The sequence below is a fragment of the Schistocerca americana genome, chromosome 3 (genome assembly GCF_021461395.2).
Source record: "Schistocerca americana isolate TAMUIC-IGC-003095 chromosome 3, iqSchAmer2.1, whole genome shotgun sequence".
Lineage (NCBI taxonomy): Eukaryota > Metazoa > Arthropoda > Insecta > Orthoptera > Acrididae > Schistocerca > Schistocerca americana.
In genome coordinates, this window is record NC_060121.1 from 109,037,792 (window position 1) to 109,064,009 (window position 26,218).

General features: G+C 43.6%; 1 protein-coding gene across 1 annotated transcript in view; it reads right to left on the reverse strand.

The window, feature by feature from the left end:
* The window catches only part of LOC124605902 (arylsulfatase B-like), a 386,202-nt gene that overhangs the window by 197,341 nt on the left and 162,643 nt on the right, over positions 1-26,218 (reverse strand). The window contains exon 5 of the mRNA XM_047137849.1: positions 12,292-12,449. Within this exon, the coding sequence (XP_046993805.1) occupies positions 12,292-12,449 (158 nt within the window). The remainder of the gene's footprint in view (positions 1-12,291; positions 12,450-26,218) is intronic.

Consider the following 26,218-nt stretch of genomic DNA (forward strand, 5'->3'; position numbering starts at 1 on the left):
GCGACCGTAGCGGTCTCGCGGTTCCAGACTGCAGCGCCTAGAACCGCACGGCCACTTCGGCCGGCGATACGTTACAGAATCGAATCATCCCCAGCCTGGCTGATAAACACATGCTGGAACGTACAACGTTTATGTAGGATGGCGCTCCACCCCATATTGCTAGACGCGTGAAAGATCTCTGGCGCGCGTCGTTTGGTAATGATCGTGTGCTCAGCCGCCACTTTCATGCTTGGCCTCCCAGGTCCCCACACCTCAGTCCGTGCGATTATTGGCTTTGGGGTTACCTCAAGTCGCAAGTGCATCGTGATCCACCGACATCTCTAGGGACGCTGAAAGTCAATATCCGACGCCAATGCCTCACCATAACTCCGGGCATGCTTTACGGTGCTGTTCACATTATTCCTCGACTACAGCTATTGTTGAGGAATGATGGTGGACATATTGAGCATTTCCCGTAAAGAACATCATCTTTGCTTTGTCTTACTTTGTTATGCTAATTATTGCTATTCTGACCAGATGAAGCACCATCTGTCGGACATTTTTTGAACTTTTGTATTTTTTCGGTTCTAATGAAAACCCATGTCATTCCAAGCATGTGTGTCAATTTGTACTTCTCTATCTACATTATTCCGTTATTTATTCAGTTTTCAAATTTATACTGACTTTTTGATCACCCGGTATATCGCTTTTTTCGCAGCAGAAAGTCCTAGTAACCTGTTCGTCTGTTGACCTATGCAGGTAAACTGAATGATAGGTTACTAGTACTAGTGCAGACGAAAAAAGCGTCAAAAGTCAAATTTATATCCCGTACTTCAACTGATCTATGTAGGTCACCTGAAGAATGGGATTCTAGCACTACCGAAAGCGAAGATAGCGACAAAAGTAACATTTGTGTCCCGTACTTCAGTTGACCTATATCTCGTAGGTCAACTAACGAATATGATACTAGCAGGACCTAAGGCAAAAAATGCGACAAACGTACAATTTGTGTCCTGTACTTCAGCTGACCAGCATAGGTCAACTGAAGAATAGGATACAGTACTAGAGAAGTCGAAAAAAGGGTCAAAAGTAAAATTTGTATCCTGTACTTCGCTTGACCTATATAGGCCAACTGGATGTTGAAATCTTCGTCACTTAACTTTAGTGCAAGAGGTCTGTACTATGTACTCGTACGTCGCTTCTTTTGCTTTCGCTAGCACTAGTATCCTATTCTTAGTTGACCCGCATACTATACGGTACGAATCAATTGTACAGGAAACAGAAATTGGACTGACCCACTACCAGACAAAGCTGTAATTCAAAATGTGCACACCAATAATTTAAAATTACGACAAGCGACAAAAAGCATACGGAATATATAACCCTTTACAACACATTCATTTACTTTTGTTTACGATTGTGACGCTTTGCCAGAGAAGATGACCGATTTGTTATTTACGGCTCGAAAATAAACAAACTAATACCTATGACTAAAGTATGACGTCATTGGTCAAAGCCGACGAGTTGTATCCCATTCTTCAGTTGACAAACGCTGTGGATGTCGAGACGCCAACCTATGTGAAGATGACCTCTAATCACACGCAGCTGATAGAATCTGATAGGGATTTCACTGTGTAATTCAACTCTCTTAATGTAAGCTGCATGATGAACGGCATTTATACTCTTCTTCTTCTTTAGTGCTCATCTTTGAGATTGGTTTGCCGCAGTATACGGTTGCCTTTCTCTTCCCTCCCACCTACGTAGCAAAATTGTACTCGCAATTACTATCAGTCTTGCACACATAAGGTAGTGAGGTTTGATAACCTAAGCCTTTAACTTGGCAATGAAATACTTTATTACGTTGGCACTGATTCTGCGAAGTTAGCAACAGTCGCTTTAGAATAGTTGTTCTGCGTTGAATCTGATATACACTGCGAATACTTCGTTATTCTGAGCAATTGCGAGGAACTTATTCTTTAGAATTATAAGTGGAGGGGAGCCCACCTACGTGCTAGGTCGGCTCATTTCATGGAGGTTGAAATGGTAGCTTTCATAGTGTAGTACTTAATATGGGAGTTCATGTTAAGGAAATCCTTACGCAAGTGAGCGTTGACCGTAGTGCAGAATCGTACCGCCCAGTCATCCTGCACACATCCCATGGCTTATGAAACGTCGAATACAGACATGAAACATAAGGGATCGAGTAAATTGATGAAAATGTGTGAAACGAGCCTTATATAATATGGAGATATTGTGGTGTCACCGCCAGACACCACACTTGCTAGGTGGTAGCCTTTAAATCGGCCGCGGTCCGTTAGTATACGTCGGACCCGTGTGTCGCCACTATCAGTGACTGCATACCGAGCGCCGCCACACGGCAGGTCTAGAGAGACTTCCTAGCATTCGCCCCAGTTGTACAGCCGACTTTGCTAGCGTTGCTACTCTGACAAATTGCGCTCTCATTTGCCGAGACGATAGTTAGCATAGCCTTCAGCTACGTCATTTGCTACGACCTAGCAGGGCGCCATTATCATTTGCTATTTATCTTGTGATGCATGTACCGCCAGACCGATGTTCACCAATTATGGATTAAAGTTAAGTATTCTAGAGGCTACGTACTTTTTTTTACTAGACTCAACTCCTTTAACTGTTTCAGACCTCACGCCAGCCTGCGTGAGCTTAAACGCGTGCTTTCGGCTGTCTCATAGTGGCTTGACTGTCTTGCCAAGTCACAACAGATATATTCTATTTACAGTGATGTAAATGCTCCCTTATAACTGGAACATGAATATTAGATTCATCTACAGGAGAGCGTCTGTATTCGCAATCGCCGCCTCAATAGTCAACGATTATGACGGATCAAATAATTTCTGCTCCAATCTCATTTGTTGCTTTCACAAAAGGTGGTCCGTATCATCCTCCATCTTCCACAAAATTAATATAAAGCATAATCTATCCCGTTCTCACAGAACGCATAATGCTGCTACTCATCATTCTCTGATCTCAGTAGCCGGCCGCGGTGGTCTCGCGGTTCTAGGCGCTCAGTCCGGAACCGCGCGACTGCTACGGTCGCAGGTTCGAATCCAGCCTCGGACATGGATGTGTGTGATGTCCTTAGGTTAGTTATGTTTAAGTAGTTCAAAGTTCTAGGGGACTGATGAGCAGAGATGTTAAGTCCCGTAGCGCTCAGAGCCATTTGAACCATTTTTTTTTATCTCAGCATAAAGCCCTGTGGAAGGTTGTTTGCAACGGTGGCCGAAACATGGGACAATTTTATACATTGAAAATGTGGTCAGCGGCCCAGAAGAATTTTATTGACAACACAGCCTCACTTTCTCCTCTAAATTTCATTTCAAAATAACAAGAGGAAACGGGGATGGCAAGGAGCAGGGCGTAGCACAGGTGCACACCCTACATTACTCGCAATCTTCTCCAGGTGTGCCATCCTCGGTCGTCCAGTGATTCCAGTGTTATTGCATCTTAAAATGTGTCCAGGATGTTCATCCTGAGCGTCCTAGTTTCCTATATTCTCCTCAAAACCTCTTCATTGGTGATCTTCAATAGCCTTCTGTAGTTAGCATCAACATTCCAGGGCTTCTAGCCGTCTTCCTTCTTGTTTTATTACCGTCCACATTACACACCCTTATAGGGCCACACTCCAAGAAAATGCTTTCATGATCCGCTTCCTTGTTGTCAGATTGTTGTTCTTACTGGTGAGTACGTTCTTTCTCAAATAAAATGCAAGTTTGGTCTGCCTTATTCCGTTCTAAATTTCATTTAGTCTTCAACTATCCCTTGCAATCATGCTTTCCAATTCCTTTATCACTTCTACATTCTCTCTTCCAGTTCTCCGTCTTTGAAGTTCATGTCCTTTTTCACAACTGCATACCATCACTTTAGTCTCCTTTTGTTTGTTTTCATATCATACTGGTTATGAAAAATAATTTCATTATGCTAGAGACATTGCGCAGCAGTCCCCGTGACCACAGGAATATCGTGAGCATATCGTAGCTGGTCTCTCTTCTGTCCATTAATTTCTAGTAGCCGTATTTTTCCCTACAGCATCTCATGACTACATAGAAAAAAAAAAAAACTCTTCTGCAACTCCACGTCGAAGATTAACAAACACCTTAATATGTTCTCCCACAAATCAACATTGTTAGTTTAGAGCACTTTTTTGTGTCTCTGGTCTGGTCACAAGTGGATTATGATCACATAATTCAATTACCTGCTTTTTGGGAGGCGCTTTAGCCACATTGAAGTTGCGTGACTCGTTAAGCGTACTGTAGTATAATTTTTTCAGTAATTTCAAGACTTACACAGTTTCGCGTAATTACAAACACCACGCGTTATTCATACAGCTGAGTAAATTTTGAGATGCGGCGTTTCACACTATGAATTATATACAAAGTGAAAATATCGACAGGCAGCATTTCGAGAATTTTGGGAAGTGTAGTGTTTAAAGTCATTAGTGATAACAATAAACGAAACAGTTTCATCTCTGTTTAATCGTTTTAAAATGACATTCCATCGATGGGCACGACCGAAAGTTGGACCAGATACAGTGCGCGAATAAAGCATTTAATTCGCTCTGATTCACACAATACAGTGTCAGATCATTGTTTTACGGTGCAGTCGGTTCTGTAGGCATACAATTACACAACTTTTTAATTCATGAAAATGGACATTTATTGCACACTGGGGAAGTTCGGTTGTGATACGTTCTCAGGTAAAATGAATAAATGAATGAAACGAAACCATTAGTAAAATACCTTGATGCTGAAGCTACCTATATGTCGGTCGTATTGTTTTTCTAATAAATAGCTTTCCAAAAGGGTTGTATCATGAATAATCCCAATTTCCTTGTTTTTCACGCATAAATGAAATGATTTTATGAAGCATCACCATCGTCAGCTGCTTCATTTTAGTTCACTAATAGCGCAGCTACATGAACAGTATGTGCTATGAGTGCCGGCCTGAGTGGCCGAGCGGTAGTACGCGCTACAGTCCGGAGTTGCGCGACCGCTACGGTCGCAGGTTCTAATCATGCCTCGGGCATGGATGTGTGTGATGTCCTTAGGTTAGTTAGGTTTAAGTAGTTCTAAGTTCTAGGGGACTGATGACCTCAGATGTTAAGTCCCATCGTGCTCAGAGCCATTTGAACCATGTGAACTATGAGTAACTCAAAATAAGACCACACAAGATGGCGAAACTTCACAGGAACATGAGTGGGTGAAGAAGTAGAAAATTGTGGTTGCCGACGGCAGAACCTTTTTCACAACTTTGTGACAGAAGAACAATGTTTATATTCTTCGACTACCTCTAGAGGTTGCGTCGTTCCGAAAATTCCAGTGGAATCATTCAGCAGGGTTTTGGAGCGTTTACTGTGTTGCTGCCTGATGAAAAACCTCGTAGAAAACGATCTATTGGCACACAATCTGCACTCCTCCATAAAAATATCGCTCTTGTGAAGCTCAATTGGTTCTTTATCTACAGTAAGTAATGCGTGCTATCGACAAGACATCTCAGTTAGATTCCGTATTTCTAGACCTCCAAAAGGCTTTAGACGCCGTTCATCGTAAATGGTTTCTAGTCAGATTTCGTGCCCATGGAGTCAACTGTGCGACTAGATTCGCACTTTAGATAGGTCACAGTTCATAGTAACTAACAGGAATTTTTCGGTTGGAACAGAAGCGATATCTGGTCTTCCCGAAGGAAGTCTTATACACTCTGTTATGATTTTAATCTATACACACAATTAAGGAGACTGTTTGAGCAGTCGCCTTCATTGATGATGATTCCGTTGTCAGTCGTTTAGTAAAGTTATCATAAGATCAAAACTAATTACAAACTGATTTAGACAAGATACCTGTATGATGTGAAAAGTGTCTATTAGACCTAAACAATAAAAGTTAGTTCTCATCCACATAATTATTTTTTAAATGCGAACATTTTAGGTTAGGCTTTACCGTGACTGTTATTGATATTATATGAAACAACAAGTTTACTGTCCCCAGTCATTGTATATATAAAAGCTGTTTATTCAGCTAAATACCTAGAGACTACCATTACAAATGACTTGCATTCCTAACATCACATAGAAAACGTTGTAGTAAAGCCGAACCAAAGACTACATTATTTTGTCACTTAGAATAAGCAACAAACGTACTGAAGAGATATGCTTGTATATGTACAGGATATGCTTGTCCGTCCACATCGGGAGTATTTACGAGCACTATGAGAAGATTCTTGCCCAGTAGGGCTGACGAACAGCAAAGACGTTAGAAATACGGTAGGCGAAGTAGGTGAGAGAGATGATTCGGGGCGGCAGTCATCAAAACGAAGGCGTTTTGCCATGCGGCGGTATCGTTTCACTTAATTGCGATCTCTAACTTTCTCCTCCAAATGAGAAAATATTTGTTTGACCCTCACAAAGATAGGGAGGTATCACGATCTTAATAGAATAAAAGGGATCAAAGATCGTATGGAAAGATTTCGCAGTTGATTTTTTTCCATGTCCTGTTCGAGAGTGGAGCGCTCGGAAAATAACCTGCAAGAGTTTCTATGATCGCTCCGTCAAACACTTAGGCATGAATTGCAGAGTGGTGATGTAGATGTAGATGCGGACTGTATAGATCGCGCAGGATACTGTGGCCGATGCACAGTGACCAGTTTCCGACGAAAGCGCTGGGCGAGATCATTAGTTTGTTCGGAAGCGGAGGCCGATAAGTGCTCCCCACCTTTCCACCGGACAGCGATGACAGAATCGAGGCGCACATCCTGCAGTCTTTCTCAAACGATTTTACAGAAACTATTTGGTAAAAACATTTCAGTTTTGGTTTACTTATGGCTTTATATGCCGGGTTCATTTAGTTATTGGTCGTAGTTATTGTGATATTTACGTGAAAGTAAGACATTTCCTGAAATTTGGAAAAAGTGTGCAATTAAAAACAGAGATCGCTATGACTTTGCGTCTGGTGCACATCAGAGAATATGTTGTTGTGTATGAAATTTAGCTAACGTAATCCGAGAAAACTGATCTGATATAGCACACTCATTTACGATCGCGGCGCGACTGAGATATTTTACCATATGATTGTTATCTAAAACTTCTTTATCTACCGTATTATTCCAACAATTACAGACCTTTTCGGAGAAAGAATGTAATTTTTTAGGGCCATCGATAGCCAATGAAACGGAAAATACTGTGGGTTTTGGGATAACATATATAAAGACATTACAAGTTTTTTTATTCTGAGGATGTGATTTTTCATAAGCTACTGACGCGTTTCCTCAGTTCCTCACTTAATAAACTTAATAAACCACTGTTTCAGAATTATTTCCCAATTGTGTCTGCACAAGATGTTAGTGAACTGAGACAGTGTAAACTCCGCTGTGTTTTGTCGAAAGAAGCGAATCTTGATATGAAAACCAGAGAAATGTGTAGGTTTTACTTAAAATTCGACACTCATGACGCTTCCCTGAAAGTTACAAATCGTTAACAAACCAGTCTAAAATAAATCGCTTACTTTTGGTGGAATTCATTTTAGATCTCTTTGAATGGTCGTCATGCAAGTGTGGGCTTCGAGAGCTCCACTTAGTATTTACAAAAAATTGTGAGTGTAGGCTTCAGTTTGGAACGGCACTTTGCCCTACAGCGCTCTGAGCACGTGTCATTAGCGCTAGGGTTTCACCCGGAACAAGTCCCGCCCATTCACCCCCTTCCACGACTATCCATAGTGTAAGGCCCTTCCAAAACAGCTGCCAGTTCCACAAACTGGAAGCTAAATCAATGTTGTTATCGTTACACTGTGATGAGATTCAGTTATGATTAGAAATTTAAGTTTTTTCTCGATAGTAATATAATATGAATGTGCATTATTAACGAAATAAAAGTATTTATAGAGAATTGAAAGCATCGCCAGCAATAGAAAGCAAAAAATAACATGACGTTATTTAAGGGCAATAAGAACAAATTTTCATTAACTAATTCACTTATTATAATACGTTTATTTGAGGGAAACAGCAGAGCAAACATACAGTGCAAAAACAATGGTCTTGAATCTGTTATGTCGGTAGTAAAGCCACGGATGCAGTCGACTAACTCTGTTGTCTAAAATAACGTGTTATAGAAATAAGTGAAAGTCGTTTTGATTGTGTAGGGCCTCATAGTAGCTCACGAAAATTAAAATAATAAGAATGCCGTAAAGTAGAAATGCCTAATGAAAGCAGTAAGATATTTGCTTATATGCCATATTTCGTTAGTATTTGCATGGATAATGGGTGAATTTTAACTTGTAAATTCTTCCAATGCCATACCTGTGCATTATAAACGAGGCTATGAAGAACTGTGGCTGTTTCTGTGTGATTAGTGTCCTATATGCTGTTGCAAACGTCTCAGGAAAATAATCTGTCGTTACTCTTTGTCCTGTCTGTTTTTAACCAAAAGATTTATTAATTTCGTAAATGTCATTCAGACCATTTTTCAAAAATAATAGTGATGATGTGTATGTTTGTCACAGAGCAGTTGTGGAGGAAATAAATGCTGCAGTGTTTCACGGCTGTAAAACAATCCTTCTTGCTGTGCTACTTCTTCCAGCCCTAAAACTTTCCAGCAAAACTATTCAGTGAATAACACGCAAAAACAGCTTGGATCGATCTAGCAAGAACAAAGTCCTTTTGACGCCATCTGGAAGTATAGTGAACATAGGTGCTTGTTTCACATATACTGTCTGAGTTCTGAAACTTAAGTGTCAAGTATACTGTGGTTGCTCTTTCTCCAAGCAAATTATTCTTTGAGGGTAGGTTTTTTCTGTTGTGGCTTTGGGTGCTTTTTCTCACATAGAAGTATGTTTCTTCATAGGCTATTCATCTGAATACTGAGTTCACGTATTTAAACAATTCAGTGCTAAATCGTTTTCTCTTATGTTTGCTGTGGAAGTACCTGGCACAGCTGAGGCCAATTGTGCACGTTTTTTGTAACGTGTCTTTCAACTATCTGGCAAAATTTAAGACCTAGCAAGATATTAATTTAAAATTCACTCCAAGTGCAGCTGAACGCCGTAAACCACGTGGGTCAACTGAAACGATGCCCAGGCGCCGAACAAGAAGATCGGTAAAACCGGGGGCGAGAGGGCGGGAATTTTTCCGGGTGAAATCCTAGCGCTAACGATTCTTCTCTGAGCGGCCCCCCACCACAGCCGTTCGCCCCACTCTTCCCTAGCCTACTGCACATCTAGCGGTCACTGCATTTTGCGCGCACTATATCGCTACTTTCCCTTGCGGCGCCTGTCGCAGGGAGGAATGCCGGACATTTGCCACGACGGGCATTAGCCACACTTGCCCCTTCGCCAGGTAGCGATCCCTCAGCTAAGAGACGCCCTTCCTCGTGCTTCTGTCCGCTTTCAAACCGCCGTCTCCACATCTTACTCGATACAACCAGTACGTAAGGGACGTTCTTCTTCGACATCTTAGCGAAATACAGAGCTTCTTTTCCGAAATCGAGATATTTATATCTTTTGGGGAACGAAAGCAATTCCGACGATTATGTCAGTATGTAATTAGTTTTGACAAGTATAAATATAGATCCCTCAGTCTGTACGGTAGCTTCCTTTCACGCTTACTGATTGCGGTAGAAACAGTCCATCGCCATGGGAGCAACAAGAAAGTAACGCTATAAAGAGAACGCGAATGTACGCTAATCATTTCTTTTTGATCGCTGCATTTGTGCGTACTTTAATTACTACAATTTCATGCCCAAAAGACAATAAGGAAAGAAGAAATGGGTATGTGAATGTTTGAAAAGAAGAACGAGATACTCCATATTAATTTACTCTCTAAAATCCGATATCTCTTGCGGCGAAACATTGGTTAATAAAGTGTAGCGGGACAATGTTCAAAACATGACTGAAAGTACGTTCATAAACAGAAATAAGAGCATTTATGACTGACATGTCATCTAAAGTCGACGTACAATTTTAAAATGTTAGAAATAATGAAATGAAGTAATACAGAATGCTATGCTTGTAACGTACGTTGTTGTTCTACATTGTTTAGCTCTGGTATTTACAGGGTCACAGAGAAAGCACCCTAGGTTTTGGAGGGAAAAACCGTAATTGTAATGATGTCCACTACAACAGAAACAAAAAGCACAACTTAAGGAAAAATAATGTAATGTGTGTTCCAGATCGCAAGCGACATTGAAGCAGATGGTTCCTGTGACTTAGTATGGACAGAGGTTATATCCGACAACCGGAATAAATTAATAACTGGCACTTTTTACCGACCCCCGGTCTCAGATGAAACAGCTGGGGAACATTTCAAAGAAAACTCGAGTCACATCACATATAGGAACGCTACTCATACAATTATAGTTGGCAGTGACTTCAATCTACCTTCCGTATGTTGACAAAAGTACATTTTCAGACCATACTGTAGACAGAAAAAACTTCCATAATTGTTCTGAATGCTATTTATAAAATGATTTTGAACAATTAGTTCACTAGGCCATTCAAACTGTAAATGGTTACGAAAACACACTTGACCTCTTAGCCACAAATAATCCCTAGCATCACGACGGGTGCAGGAATTAGTGAACACACAGTCGTAGCGAAGCTCAATTCCGTGACAAAAAAATTCACCAAAACTAAACGCGGAATATATATATACATATATATATATATATATATATATATATATATATATATATAGGGTTATTACAAATGATTGAAGCGATTTCACAGCTCTACAATAACTTTATTATTTGAGATATTTTCACAATGCTTTGCACACACATGCAAAAACTCAAAAAGTTTTTTTAGGCATCCACAAATGTTCGATATGTGCCCCTTTAGTGATTCGGCAGACATCAAGCCGATAATCAAGTTCCTCCCACACTCGGTGCAGCATGTCCCCATCAATGATTTCGAAAGCATTGTTGATGCGAGCTCGCAGTTCTGGCATGATTCTTGGTAGAGGAGGTTTAAACACTTCACCATTAAGAAAAAATGTTGCTTCATCACTGAAAACAAGTTTCGCACTGAACGCATCCTCTTCCATGAGCTGTTGCAACCGCGCCGAAAATTCAAAGCGTTTGACTTTGTCATCGGGTGTCAGGGCTTGTAGCAATTGTAAACGGTAAGGCTTCTGCTTTAGCCTTTTCCGTAAGATTTTCCAAACCGTCGGCTGTGGTACGTTTAGCTCCCTGCTTGCTTTATTCGTCGACTTCCGCGGGCTACGCGTGAAACTTGCCCGCACGCGTTCAACCGTTTCTTCGCCCACTGCAGGCCGACCCGTTGATTTCCCCTTACAGATGCATCCAGAAGCTTTAAACTGCGTATACTATCGCCGAATGGAGTTAGCAGTTGGTGGATCTTTGTTGAACTTCGTCCTGAAGTGTCGTTGCACTTTTATGGCTGACTGATGTGAGTGCATTTCAAGCACGACATACGCTTTCTCGGCTCCTGTCGCCATTTTATCTCACTGCACTCTCGAGCGCTCTGGCAGCAGAAACCTGAAGTGCGGCTTCAGCCGAACAAAACTTTATGAGTTTTTCTACGTATCTGTAGTGTGTCGTGACCATATGTCAATGAATGGAGTTACAGTGAATTTATGAAATCGCTTCAATCATTTGTAATAGCCATATATATATATATATATATATATATATATATATATATATATATATATATATATGGCTATTACAAATTATTAGTATATATATATATATATATATATATTTATTTATTTATTTATTTATAAAAGCGACTAAAAATTCGGTTGACGTCTTTCTAAGAGACAGTCTCCAATCCTTCCAAACTACGTAAGTGAAGACCTATGTGGCTTAAGTTCAAAGGAATAGTATCAACAACTCAAGAGATTCATACCAAATAAATTAATATCAGACGGAACTGATCCCCCACGGTACACAAAACACGACAGAAAGCTGCAGCAGGTGCACAGAAAAAGGCAAGTATAATTTAGACGAGTGCAAAATCTCCAAGAATAGCGAAGTTTTACTGTGGCTCGAAATTTGGTGCGGATTTCAATGTGAGATGCATTTAATAGTTTCCACAACTAAACTCTCTAGAAATGTGGCGGAAAATCCATAGAGATTGTGGTCGTGTGTTAAGAAAACCAGCGGAAAGGCTCAGTAAGTACCTTCACTGCGGGTCGGGCGATGGGTGAGGAGGAGGAGGAGGAGGAGGAGGAGGAGGAGGAGGAAGAGGAGGGGAGGGGGAGACAAGGGACCCAGCCCTTAGGAGCAGGTAAAATCGCGGCAAATGCCCGTTCACCACAGGGAGGGCTACTCACCCCCCTGAGGGGCCAGTTGGAGCCGTGGTTGGCGTGCACGCCGCTCGTGGCCGCCCCGTTGTCCGAGGCGAACACCAGCAGAGAGTTGTCCAGCAGGCCGCGCCTCTCCAGGGCGAACACCACGCGGCCCACGGACTCGTCCAGTCGCCACACCATCGCTGCAACAAAACAACGAAGAACGTCAGTAGCTGGCACGAGTAATTCTTTTATTCCGAGAAATATAGGAGTAAACAACGCAGAAATTGGCAGTGACAGCCACAATTTTCTACCTGCTATAGCCCACGCAAACCTCCTCTCGATGATATCTTTCTGTGGTGTCACCGCCAGACACCACACTTGCTAGGTGGTAGTTTTAAATCGGCCGCGGTCCATTAGTACATGTCGGACCCGCGTGTCGCCACTGTCAGTGAACGCAGACCGAGCGCCACCACAAGGCAGGTCTGGAGAGACTTACTAGCACTCGCCCCAGTTGTACGGACAACTTCGCTAGCGACTACACTGACGAAGCCTTTCTCTCATTTGCCGAGAGATAGTTAGAATAGCCTTCAGCTAAGTCCATGGCTACGACCTAGCAAGGCGCCATTAACCATTTCTAGAGAGAGTCTCACTTGTATCATCAAGAACGCTGTATACAAATGATGGATTAAAGTTAAGTATTCCAGCAGCTACGTACTTTTCTTTATAGCATTCATTACGTATCCTGTTTCAGACCTAACGCCAGCCTGCGTGAGTTAGCGCGTGCATTTCGGCCTCCTCTCTCAATTAGTGTGCGTTGTGTTGGCTAATTTGCCGACACAGTACTTTCAGCATCTGAAAATGTACTGCAATAAAATTTAGCATGAAGACGCCGCGCTGTACAGTGTGAGACAGTCACAACTGTTGAAATCTGTCGTGTGTGACCTCTGGGCTACCAGCATGCACTGTAGACCTGCGCCCGCGGATAAATACCCCGAGATACCCCAAAGACGAAAGGACGTAGGCTCCGGGAAGATCTAAGAGACTGGATCCGTCAAGCAGGGTCTGCGCGTTAGTGGCAAATGGCAGTCCTGACATCGGCACACCGGCGCCGTCAAAAATATCCGTGCAAATGGCTCGCTGCTGCACATTTGAAAATTGATAAAAGTTAGTATGAAGAAGTCTCCAAATTTGTTTTGTGCTTGCATTCAGGTTTTGTACCATACGCGTCAGGCGCTCACCTCGTTGTGCTGAAGCGCTCACAGCCGCAGCTATGTTCTCGGAATTTTCTCCAAGGCAACTACGGGGGGATGGGCCAGAGCATACGAGTTGATCCGGAGCTTGTCTTGCTGGCAATGGTTCTTCAACGTTGCCGGACGTGTTGATTACATTGCACGTAAACGAACTTTTGAATGGGGACTCCATCAAAAGTAGCGTGCACCATGGCCTCCGCACCAGTATTAACAACAAAAAGGGGGCGGGTGGTCACCATTGGTTGTTGGAGTAGAAATCTTTATTTCTGTTGCAAATAGACTTCAACCACTGCGTGACACTCATCAGTGCCGTAGACCTCGAAGAAGATACTAGATATAATGCATATACGTTCCTTTGTATATGTAGCATGTTCGGAAATTCCCATTACAAACTTCTAGGACTTGCACAGGGGAAAGAGTACATAATATTTTGAATAGGAACCCTTATCCAGAAAGAAACCATTTCAGTTCTGCGACAGTTTCAGTTAAGATACTTAACTCATCAACTTCTGATTGACGAACTAAATTAGACGTGACGCAGTACCATAATTAAGTAACAGTCCGAAAGGAAACATAGCGAAACATCCATTTATCACTGAAGCATACCTAAAGATTATGATCTGTATGCAGAGTATTGTGGTTTCTGTGGTTAAATGATAAATCCATGTTTCGTTACGTTTCCTGTCGGACTGTTACCTAACAATTGTACTGCGTCACGCCTAATTACCTAATTATATTCCTCAAACAGAAGTGGATGAGTTAAATATCTGAACTGAAACCGTCGTAGAACAGAAAACGTTCGTTTCGCGACATTGGTTCCAGTCCAAAGTATTTTGTACTCACTCCACTCGTCACATCGTAGTAGCTTGTAAAGGGAATTTCCGAACATCCAGTGTATATTCATTTGCTTTAATTATACTAGTATTTTATTCTTTGCCTAACGGAGGTTACTTTCTGAACAGCCTCATACAACCAGCACACATTTCCAGTGGTTTGTGTCTTCAGCTGGCAGAAGTGGGAAGGTTTAGGAACGATGAAGTTAACACTCCTCTTGGTGCCAATCTCTACAGTTTAATAACAAGACAGTGTTGTCATAGCCATTGGTATGTCCTGTCGTGCTATTTTTTCTTTTTTTGTGTGCCTTTTACAACAGGTCAACGTATAGACTGCTTTCAGTTTCGATTATAGGATAATCTACATCTACATCCATACTCCGCAAGCCACCTGACGGTTTGTGGCGGAGGGTACGCTGAGCACCTCTATCGGTTCTCCCTTTTATTCCAGTCTCGTATTGTTCGTGGATAGAAGGATTACCGGTATGCTTCTGTGTGGGCTCTAATCTCTCTGATTTTATCCCCATGGTCTCTTCGCGAGATATACGTAGGAGGGAGCAATATACTGCTTGACTCTTCGGTGAAGGTATGTTCTCGAAACTTTAACAATTTTCCATTGTTACAACCTCTCGATACACAGCATCATCTGCAAAAAGCCTTAGTGAACTTCCGATGTCATCCACAAGGTACCGAGCTACTGAGCGTCTCTCCTGCAGAGCCTTCCACTGGAGTTTATCTGTCATCTCCGTAACGCTTTCGCGATTACTAAATGATCCTGTAACGAAGCGCGCTGCTCTCCGTTGGATCTTCTCTATCTCTTCTATCAACCCTATCTGGTACGGATCCCACACTGCTGAGCAGTATTCAAGCAGTGGGCGAACAAGCGTACTGTAACCTACTTCCTTTGTTTTCGGATTGCATTTCCTTAGGATTCTTCCAGTGAATCTCAGTCTGGCATCTGCTTTACCGACGATCAACTTTATATGATCAATCCATTTTAAATCACTCCTAATGCGTACTCCCAGATAATTTATGGAATTAACTGCTTCCAGTTGCTGACCTGCTATTTTGTAGCTAAATGGTAAGGGATCTATCTTTCTATGTATTCGCAGCACATTACACTTGTCTACATTGAGATTCAATGGCCATTCCCTTCACCATGCGTCAATTCGCTGCAGATCCTCCTGCGTTTCAGTACAATTTTCCATTGTTACAACCTCTCGATACACCACAGCATCATCTGCAAAAAGCCTTAGTGAACTTCCGATGTCATCCACAAGGTCATTTATGTATATTGTGAATAGCAACAGTCCTATGACACTACCCTGCGGTACTTCGGAAGACTTCTCTCCATTGAGAATGACATGCTGCGTTCTGTTATCTAGGAACTCTTCAATCCAATCACACAATTGGTCTGATAGTCCATATGCTCTTAGTTTGTTCATTAAACGACTGTGGGGGACTGTATCGAACGCCTTGCGGAAGTCAAGAAACACGGCATCTACCTGTGAACCCGTGTCTATGGTCCTCTGAGTCTCGTGGACGAATAGCACGAGCTGGGTTTCACACGACCGTCTTTTTCGAAAGCCGTGCTGATTCCTACAGAGTAGAGTCTCCAGAAAAGTCATTACACTCGAACATAATACGAATTGAATTATTCGTTCCTATTATCTTTATATGTAATTGGTTCAAATTATTGAACCTGTTATATATATGTTGTGGTACTGGAAGAGCGATGAGAACCATTTGAAGACCAATTCCGTGTGCTATACATTATATAGGTATTTCTATGTTAATGCGCTTTTTGTATACTACAATGTATAGCTACACAACACTTATTATGTTATGCCACACAGATTTAGTCACCATATTGACCATCTAGGATAATCTTACAACTTCAGTGTCTCCTGTTACTTAGTTCTTTCTGTCTTTCGAGTAGAGTTTCATCTTCTGCTCACAATGCCTTTGCTTTCCTTCTGTCCACGTTATTCCCAATTTTTTATTTCTTATGCCTTAAAAGCCTTCTAAATTTAGAACTTAATTCTTAAAAGTGTTTCCTTCTGTTATGTATGTATCTTTGCTACTGTTTCTTTGTTGTTATTTTCTTATCTCAACAATGCTCACCCCCAACCGTACCATTTCTTCTGCCCATGCTGCTGCCGATTTCTTTTCCAGAAATACCAGGATATTTATTTCGTTAGCCAGTTCTCGTTCATTCTGTAGAGGTACCCAGAAAATTTAATTTGCCACTAATTCTGATATTTTTCTATACTTGTATAGATTGCATCATTAGTCCTGATTTTCCAACCAACAGCGATTCGTTTTCTGAATGATATGTTAACAAAACATCCTCTACTGTGACCAGCGTATAGTTCATCGTTTTAAGCCGTGCGTGGCTCTTGTTCGTGCCATCTCTCTCCTTTTTACAGTCTGTTTTTACTGTACTTCCAGCTCGTTTTGTTAATTCAATTACTGGTGTTACTGAGTTGCTGCCTTGCCTGCCCGTGAGAGGCAGCAGCAGCGCTTATCGATATATGCCCCGCCGTATTATCTCTGTTGGACTCCTATTACTTCCCGGTTGTCGTGTGTTGAGAGGCAGTTCGTATCTGGCAGTGAGTTGCAACACGCCAGCAGTAGAGTTCGGAACTGGCAGTCGGACGTTTGGGACGCGGCATGAGTTGGTCGGGTTGGAGTGCCAGTGAGGTTCGGATAACCATGACGAGCCCGACCGTTGCCGGCACACATGGTTTCAATAGGGACGGTCTTGGTTGACTGCCGGTTGGTCGTCTTACTAGACGACCTGATTCCTCGTCGATCGTTCATATGTTGGCGATGTGTGTGTCTAAACTCTTGGTTCGTCCTCTTCACTGCATAGTCACTGTTTCTACCATTAATCGCGTTCTTCGTCCAAGTGTTTGTGATTTTGTGTGTAGCTTGTGATGTCGACTGCCCAGTTATTGTAGTGCTGTTTCCATGCTGATGTGTAGCAGTTGGTCGGTTGGTGCAGTCGCGACGTAGCACCAAAGGGCATGTAGGGTCCGGAAGATGCGGATAGCTATCACTTGCCCGATGAATGCCGACACACATGGTTTGGTAGACCGTCGGTCGGTCGTCTTGTTAGAAGACGTGTATTTGGCCGGCGATTGCTTATGGGTTGGCTGTGTGCGCCGACTCGTGATTCGTCCTCGTTATTGCACAGTCACAGCCGTGAGCATCGTCTAATCCTCGAGCAGCTGTGTGTAGTTATGTGATTTTCACTGACAAGTTATTTAAGCGTTCTCGGCGTACTGCCTCTTAGTTAGTCAGTCGTTTGATTAAACGACGTGGGTTTTTGGGTCGTCCACCCATTATGGGTTGTCTGGGATCCGTTTGTTTGGTTCCACAGACTCTGCTGTCAGCGTCGGTGGAATTTTGGTACAAGTGCTGAGTGGAACCTTGGTGCAAGTGTGGAGCGGGTTCGGGGGTAAGAATAGGGCCGTGGTACTCCTGCCTGTCGTAAGAGGTGACTAAAAGGAGTCTCAAATGTTTCCGCCTTTAATGAGATGGTCCCCATTGGGGTTTGACCTCCATTTTTCCAAATTCAACAGAATTACGAGGCTTTTGGGAAATGACACCTTACGTGGTGCTCCATCAGTCCTCTGTGCCCTAAGACCTTGGTACACTTTATCGCCTTGGCGTCGTAACTGCACTCTCCATCCCTTATTTTGAGCATACACACCTGATGGGTTGCGTAAGTTACACCATTAGTGCATCACCATCTGCACCCACGATTACTATGGACTGCCCATGGCACCCAAAATCCAGCACGGTAGCCAGCCCGTTGTGGTGGTGGTGTCGTCGTGTACCCTCTAGGTTGTAGCCCCCTGACAGGGATTGTACTGCCAATGCCTGAGCTGCCACCTCCCCACGTAAGCCAAGGAGTCGATGCCCGTCGCTCTGGGGCATCGGGACTCCCGGCAACGGCCATCCTGCCAGGTGGCCTTTGCAGTGGCTGGGTGGCGCCCGTGGAGAGCCCCTGGTCGGAGTGGGTGGCATCGGGGCGGATGCCCCGCAATGAAGCGGGTGAAATCTTAATCCGGTGGTCGCACGACCACCAACGTCTCTAAGCGTGGTAAGGTGCAATTAAATGCTGTGACATATAACCTCAACTCGCTCCCTTCCCTAGCCACGCCATGGGAGGGACGTATGGCTGCAGACAGACAGGAGCCGTACTCACCACGATACCTTGTGTGCAGCAGAACTGATAGGGATTCGTTTTTGCGGACTAAGCCTCTCTTCTTTGTGAACAATCTCGAAGATAAATTTGGGGAAGTGGCGTCTCTTTCCAAATTGAGGAGCTGATACAAGCAGCTTCATCTGCACAGTCACAGGCATTACTCGCCTGTGAGAAGCTCGGTGACATCCCCGTTAACGTCACTCCCCGTAAGTTCTTAAATTTGGTCTAGGGGATTATCTTTCATGAAGATCTTCTGCTACAGTCTGATGACGAGCTACGGGGGAACCTGGCACGACAAGGTGTGCACTTTGTCCGTCGTGTCTTTAGGGGGCCCATGAATAATAGGGCCCCTACCTGTATCTTCATCCTGGTCTTTGAGGGTGACTGCTTACCTGAGAAGGTCAAGTCATGACCTACTGGTGCGATGTAAAGCCCTATGTCCCGCCCCCTATGCGATGCTTCCAGTGCTGAAAGTTCAGACACATGTCCTCCAGATGCACTGCCAGCCCCAAGTGTCGAGACTGTGGACAACCTTTGCATCCCAATGCTCCATGTGCTCCGCCTCCCACCTGCATTAACTTTGGGGAGCATCATTCCCCCTGCTCACCAGATTGTGCAGTCTACCAACGAGAGCGGAAGATACAAGAAATTAAGACCCTGGACCGTTTAAGTTACCAAGATGCAAAGAAGAAGCTAGAATGACTCAACCCCACACCTATGTTGAGGAGTTATGCTACTGTAACACTGCTGCCACTAGTTCCTGCAAAGACTCCCTTCCCAGTTGGACCACAGAGCAATCACTGGGAAGGGCCACTCTCTTTTGCACTACTCCCGAGAACACCCAGTTTTGGAGCAATGCGCCCCGATCAACCGGGGACGTCAGTCCCCACCTCTCAGCTGGAGAAGCGACAGTCCTCTCCGGCTACTAAGCCGGAGAAGCAACAGCCTCCTCTGGCCTCACTCATTCGGAAGGGGTCCCTTGGGGGAATCCCTTCCAAGGACTTTACCAGTGTCTCACAAGACACTAGCCAGTGGCTGATGAAGCCACCAGCTGTTGGTCGAAGGGCTTCGTGCTCTTCCTCTGTTCCTCCCAAAGAGAAGAGAGAGAATCGGAAGCTCTCTAAGAAGACTAAGGACCCAGTGGTTCCTGCGCCACCGCTTCCTGTCAGCTCTGAGGATGCCGGAATGCTGATGGAGTAAACGTACAAAGCCATACATCCCACTGGATGTATCAAACGAAATCATGGAGAATAAAGAATATTCGATTACAGTCATAAGACGTCAAGGTGAACATACGTAATATTTATATGTCACAATATTGGACTGACCTCGATAAAATTACCCATTACACGGCGAACAAGCAATTAACTCAAGAAAAAGTGAATAAATTCTCCTATCCGGCTGCAGAAATTACATTACCTCTAATTACGTCGTGATTGATTCGTGAATGGAGTTTTTGATTGAAATCGAATGGGGTAGATTAATCTGATAAAATGACGTGCATTAGGTAATCGTACAGCTGAAATTAAAGTGAATGTATCTTCTATATTGAGAAACGAATAAGGAAGTGAAATAAAACAGAACAGAGAAAACAGTGGAATGGTAGTGGATTGTAACTAACTTATTTGTGTTTATCACTAGTTATGCAAATTTCAAACACAAATTTAACAACAAATTAAAATCTTTGTCGACTTTACAACACACCTCAGGTGTTTAATTAAACGTTCGTCAGTAAGGTAGGAAAAGTATTGTGCAGAGCAAAGTATTTAAGATCAGATTTCATATTTGCATCACAGTGCCTAATTACACTGCCACTCATTAAAATTGTGACACCATGCAGGTGACTAGATAACGAAGGTTTACTTACTGTGCGCGTATACTGTACCACCATTTTTCTATACTGTAAGATAATTCCTATCGTATATTCATCATATTCCAAGAATTGAATCTCAAGCATACACATGTAACATTCAAATGGATACTGACTATCATATTTTGAAAGAAACAATCCGCACAGCATGTATAATACTTTTTATTAAAAAATCACGACCGGTTTCGCGTCGTTAGAAAACGCATCCTCACGTGATCGGTACAAATAATAAGTAAAAATTCTTTTACAAGAAATCCTTAACAATGGTGTAAAGAATAAATGGATGCTGAAAAGCAGTATTACGGAGTTGGTCTTGAAGAGTAGGCCTACTCCCAAAGAATCTCTTTAACAAGTCATTGCCGAAATGTAACTACCTTAGAGCCACCTCCCACCATTCCCATTTAAGTTGTAAACAAAAAGTGCACTAAAAGCCGTAGTCCATATTTAAAATGAAATATAGATAAAACTAAATGAGCCAAATGAAGCTGTAGGCTAGTAATGCAACCGAGACAACTTGTATGAACCTAGTAAACGCGAAGAGCTTTACCGCAACTTAAAATAAAATGGTTATCATATTGTCCAATGTGACAGGATGATAGAATTTGTAGATAACTATCAGTTTATCCAAATAAACGGCACGATACCCGTTATGTTTGTGATGATATTAATGGTTCATGAGTACATTGGAGCTCATTTCGTGCTATAAAGGATCGAGGGCGGCCACGGCCGTAACCCAGATGCGCCTCGGGGGGAACTGAGCTTGCATGACAATTACACGTACGTAACTCCATGCTACACTGCTGGCCATTAAAATTGCTACACCACGAAGATGACGTGCTACAGACGCGAATTTTAACCGACAGGAAGAAGATGCAGTGATATGAAAATGATTAGCTTTTCATTCACACAGGATTGGCGCCCGTGGCGACACCTACAAAGTGCTGACATGAGGAAAGTTTCCAACCGATTTCTCATACACAAACAGCAGTTGACCGGCGTTTCCTGGTGAAACGTGGTTGGGGATGTCTCGTGTAAGGATGAGAAATACACACCATCACGTTTCCGACTTTGATAAAGGTCGGATTGTGGCCTATCGCGATTGCTGTTCAGCATATCACGACATTGCTGCTCGCGTTGTTCGAGATCCAATGACTGTTAGCAGAATATGGAATCGGTGGGTTCAGGAGGGTAATACGGAACGCCGTGCTGGATCCCAAAGGCCTCGTATCACTAGCAGTCGAGATGACAGGCATCTTATTCGTATCGCTCTAACGGATCCACTAGCTGTCGAGATGACAGGCATCTTGTCCGCATCGCTGTAACGGATCGTGCAGCCAGGTCTCGATCCCTGAGTCAGCAGATGGGGACGTTTGCGAGACAACAACAATCTGCACGAACAGTTCGACGACGTTTGCAGCAGTATGGACAGTCAGCTCGGAGACCATGGATGCGGTAACCCTTGACGCTGCATCACAGACAGGAGGGCCTGCGATGGTGTACTCGACGACGAACCTGGGTGCACGAATGGCAAAACGTCATTTTTTCGGATGAATCCGGGTTATGTTTACAGCATCATGGTGGTCACATCCGTGTTTGGCGACATCGCGGTGAACGTTGGAAGCGTGATTTCGTCACCGCCATACACCACGGCGTAGCACCTGGCGTGATGGTATGGGGTGCCATTGGTTACACGTCTCGGTCACCTCTTGTTCGCATTGACGGCACTTTGAACAGTGGACGTTACATTTCAGATGTGTTACGACCCGTGGCTCTACCCTTCATTCGATCCCTGCGAAACCCTACATTTCAGCAGGATAATGCACGACCGCATCCTCTCTGGATGCAGAAAATGTTCGACTGCTGCCCTGGCCATCACATTCTCCAGATCTCTCACCAATTGAAAACCTCTGGTCAATGGTGGCCAAGCAACTGGCTCGTGACAATACACCAGTCACTACTCGTGATGAACTGTGGTATCGTGCTGAAGCTGCATGGGCAGCTGTACCTGTACACGCCATCCAAGCTCTGTTTGAGTCAATGCCCAGGCGTCTCAAGGCCGTTATTACGGACAGAGGTGGTTGTTCTGGGTACTGATTTCTCAGGATCTATGCACCCAAATTGTGCGAAAATGTAATCACATGTCAGTTTTAGTATGACATATTTGTCCAAGGTATACCCGTTTATCATCTGCATTTCTTCTTGGTGTAGCAGTTTTAATGGCCATTAGTGTACATCATAGGGATAACCAGGAGGGATGTGCCAGTCTCGTAGGACCACGTAACCTATTGTTTTAGCGGATTAGCGATCTCAAGGATTTGTTCGCCAGTCAAACACCTACTCTAGCTAGCTACGTCAGTGTAGAACGGGGAATAAGCGGTGTAGTGTTACCTCGTTGAAATAATGGTTCAGTAAATACGAGGAGCGTTCAGTTAATAATGCAACACATTTGTTTCGACCAATTTCGGTCGAAAATCCGCCAAATTTGCTACGGGACATCGTGGAATGTCTCCAGTTCGGCCCCTAGAGTTTCATAAAGTTTCGATAGGTAGCGGCGCTATACGTAACCTTCAAAATGGTGTCCCTAACGAAGGTGCATTCCAGACAGGGAGCTTTCATTGAGTTTCTTTCGGTGGAAAACCACAGCATCGCCGATATTCGTAGGCGGCTGCAGAATGTCTACGGAGAGCTGGCAGTAAACAAAAGAGTGTTGAGTTGTTGGCCGAGGCGTCTCTCATCATCGCAACAGGTTCGGGCAGACCTGTGTACCTCACGCGCGCTGACCGGCTGTACACGTATGTGACTCCTGCGATGTTGGAACATGCTGACACTCTCATTCCTAGGTGACCGCCAGATCACCCTCAAACTCCTCGCTGTACAACCAGAAATATCTGTTGGAACTGCTGACACACTCCTCCAACACATTTGGAGTAATCAAAAGTGTGTGCCAGCTGGGTTCCCCGCTGCCTAACAGAGGATCATAAAGAGAAACGACGGACCATCTGTGTGGAATTACTTGCGTATTCCCGATAAAATTTTTTGTCAGACATACTGACAGGCGATGAAACATGGGTTTATCCCTTCGAACGGGAAACAAAATTTCAATCCACGGATTGGCGCCATACCACCTTTCCTCTGAAAAAAAACTTCAAAGCCGCACACCCAGCCGGTGAAGTCACGGCGACGGCCTTTTTGTATTCTGAAGGTGTTGCTCTGTTTGATGCCCTCCCTCGCGATGCAAAGATAAACTCTCCCTCATCCATCCTCCAGACAGGGTATCCCACCTTCCGAATTCCATCTGTTTACTCCAGTGAAATAGGCACTCCGCGGGAAGTAGTACATGGATATGCGGAGATTATTTGTGCTGCAAGATGTTGACTCCTACGTCGACCAACGGAGTGGTACCATGCGGGCACACGAACTCTCCTAGTAAGGTGGGGAAAGGCCGTCGACAAAACGGTGATTATGTTGAAAAATACTGTTTTGCAGCCCAAAGATATGGGAATAATATGGCGTGTTGGAATCCTTAATGAAACCAACTTGCTTTCAGAAAAAAATGTACATACAGGAAAACGTCAATTTAGGTGCTTCAACTTCTTCTGCGCGTGTTGCAGGTTCCTATAGATGGCAGAGTCCTAGCGAACCACCAAAAGTACGTCCACGCGAGACATTAGTTACAAGCAACGCACTGAAATTGAATTCTTCATTGCGGAAGAAGAAACGGTGCTGAGCGTCCATAAACGCTTGTGTGCTGTGTATGGCAATGATGCAGTTGTTAGTGGTACTTTTGGGCGTTGGGTTAAGAGAGCTGAAACGACAGGAAGTGGAGAAACTGAGCTCCAAATTAGGTTCGACAGCAGAATCTCATACACTCAATTTCCCGGATTTGCAGCTCCCGAACTTCCACCTGTTTGGGCCACTCAGTGACTTTCTACGTGGGATACATTTTGAACATGTTGACAACGTAACTCATGCAGTGAAAACGTGGCTACGAGCGCAGAACAAGGGCTTTCAAGAAACAGGGAATACATGTTCTTACGCAACGCTAGCATGAGACTAAAGACGCAACGGAGAGTAAGTACAAGAAAAGTACATGTAAATGAAATGTTGATAGATATTGCCACCGAATTTTAACTAATGAGAATAAACGCATTCTGTGAAAAAACTGTGGTGTATTATTCGTTGAACGACGCTCGTATATCAGTTTTTCAAAAATTTGGATCATGGTGGTACACTGAGCTGTAGCGTATCTCGAGCTGTATATGTGGTTCATAGATGATGATTTATGAGTTCAACAAGCAGACGATTGCGATGACATGATGACAAATGTAGTTATAGTTATCGCACGTACTCCACACATATTTGATTTCTATGACGGTTTGTGTACGCCATTTTTGTGGCGTCATGGGTATGGACATATCTATTATTTCCGTGCGAGTTTCCTATGTTCTATGGTTCCACACCCTCATCAATACAGGAATAGTATGGCTTGCACGAGCTGATGAACAACAGAACGATAAACCAATTTCTCAATGACCTGCATTCTGTCCCCCTCCCCCCCTCCCAAAAAAAAAGGTTCAAATGGCTCTGAGCACTATGGTACACAATTTTTTTTTTTTTTACTAGCTGCTTATATTTTATGACCCACCGTCTAATTTCTTATGGTGGGTCGTATATTGCCACTTAGCCTCTGTGACTGGGTCCGGGGTCCGCAGTGACTGAAAGTAACACCACACCGGCTCCCGTCCCCACTCACACCGTTGCCCATCTCCCGCCACGTGGAGGCGGGCTCTGTTTAGATCCATTTGATATCTTCTTTTTGTGCAGCATTATAAAAACTTATAACTAATACAAAATCAAGTAATATATTAATAAACAAAACTAAATTAAATATTTAAAAAGAAGGAAGGAAGAGAACTGAATGGAGAAGTTATGGGTGTAATATTGCCCGTCACCTTGTTGTGGGCGGCGGCCCGGGTCTTGGGATGACCCTCAAGACGCTGGCCGTTGCTCACCATGCCTTTAACATCTACCATCCTAAAAACTACCTTAACTAGAAGAGATTTGGGTACGTTAAAGCTAGAAACTAAGACTAAGACCACCATGTCCAGCCTGCTAAACTATTTACGATATACAATAGAGAGGTAACTGATTTTGTGATTGGCTCAAAGTTGCTAATGAAAGGGTACTCGTAGTAAAAGTAAGAAGGTAATGACGCTAACGGTTTGTGTTGAGCCTACAAGGCTCCTAGTAGAGTACATCAGGCCCAAGCACCTCCCGGCCCCGCCGACAACACGACCTGAACGGTGGTTTTCCCCGATCTACCATAGGTATCCGTCGGGTTGGGCTCAAAAGAGAGGAGCCACAATTAAGATCCTTCCATCCAGGACGTGCGCCGCCTCCTACCAGGGGGTCGTAGGTCCCTTGAAGAGGTGCCCAACTTTAAGCTTCAGATGAGAAGTTCTTAGTATAGTGGATGTTGAGGTATAGTCTGTGTAGGTTGGTTGTACAAACAGTTCACACTGAGCCAATTAGACTTACAATGATACGTGGTGTGGCAGTTAGCACCTTCCGGCCCCGCCAGCAACACAGCCTGAGCGTGGTTTTCCCCGATCTACCATAGGTATCCGTCGGGTTGGGCTCAAAAGAGAGGGACCACAGTTAAGATCCTTCCATACAGACTGTGCGCTGCCTCTTAACGGAAGGCGTAGGTCCCTTGAAGAGGTACCTAGCTTTAAGCTCTTATTGGACATGGAGATGCTGTTAACTATTTATATATAAGGTGCCATCTGTTTTTAGGATT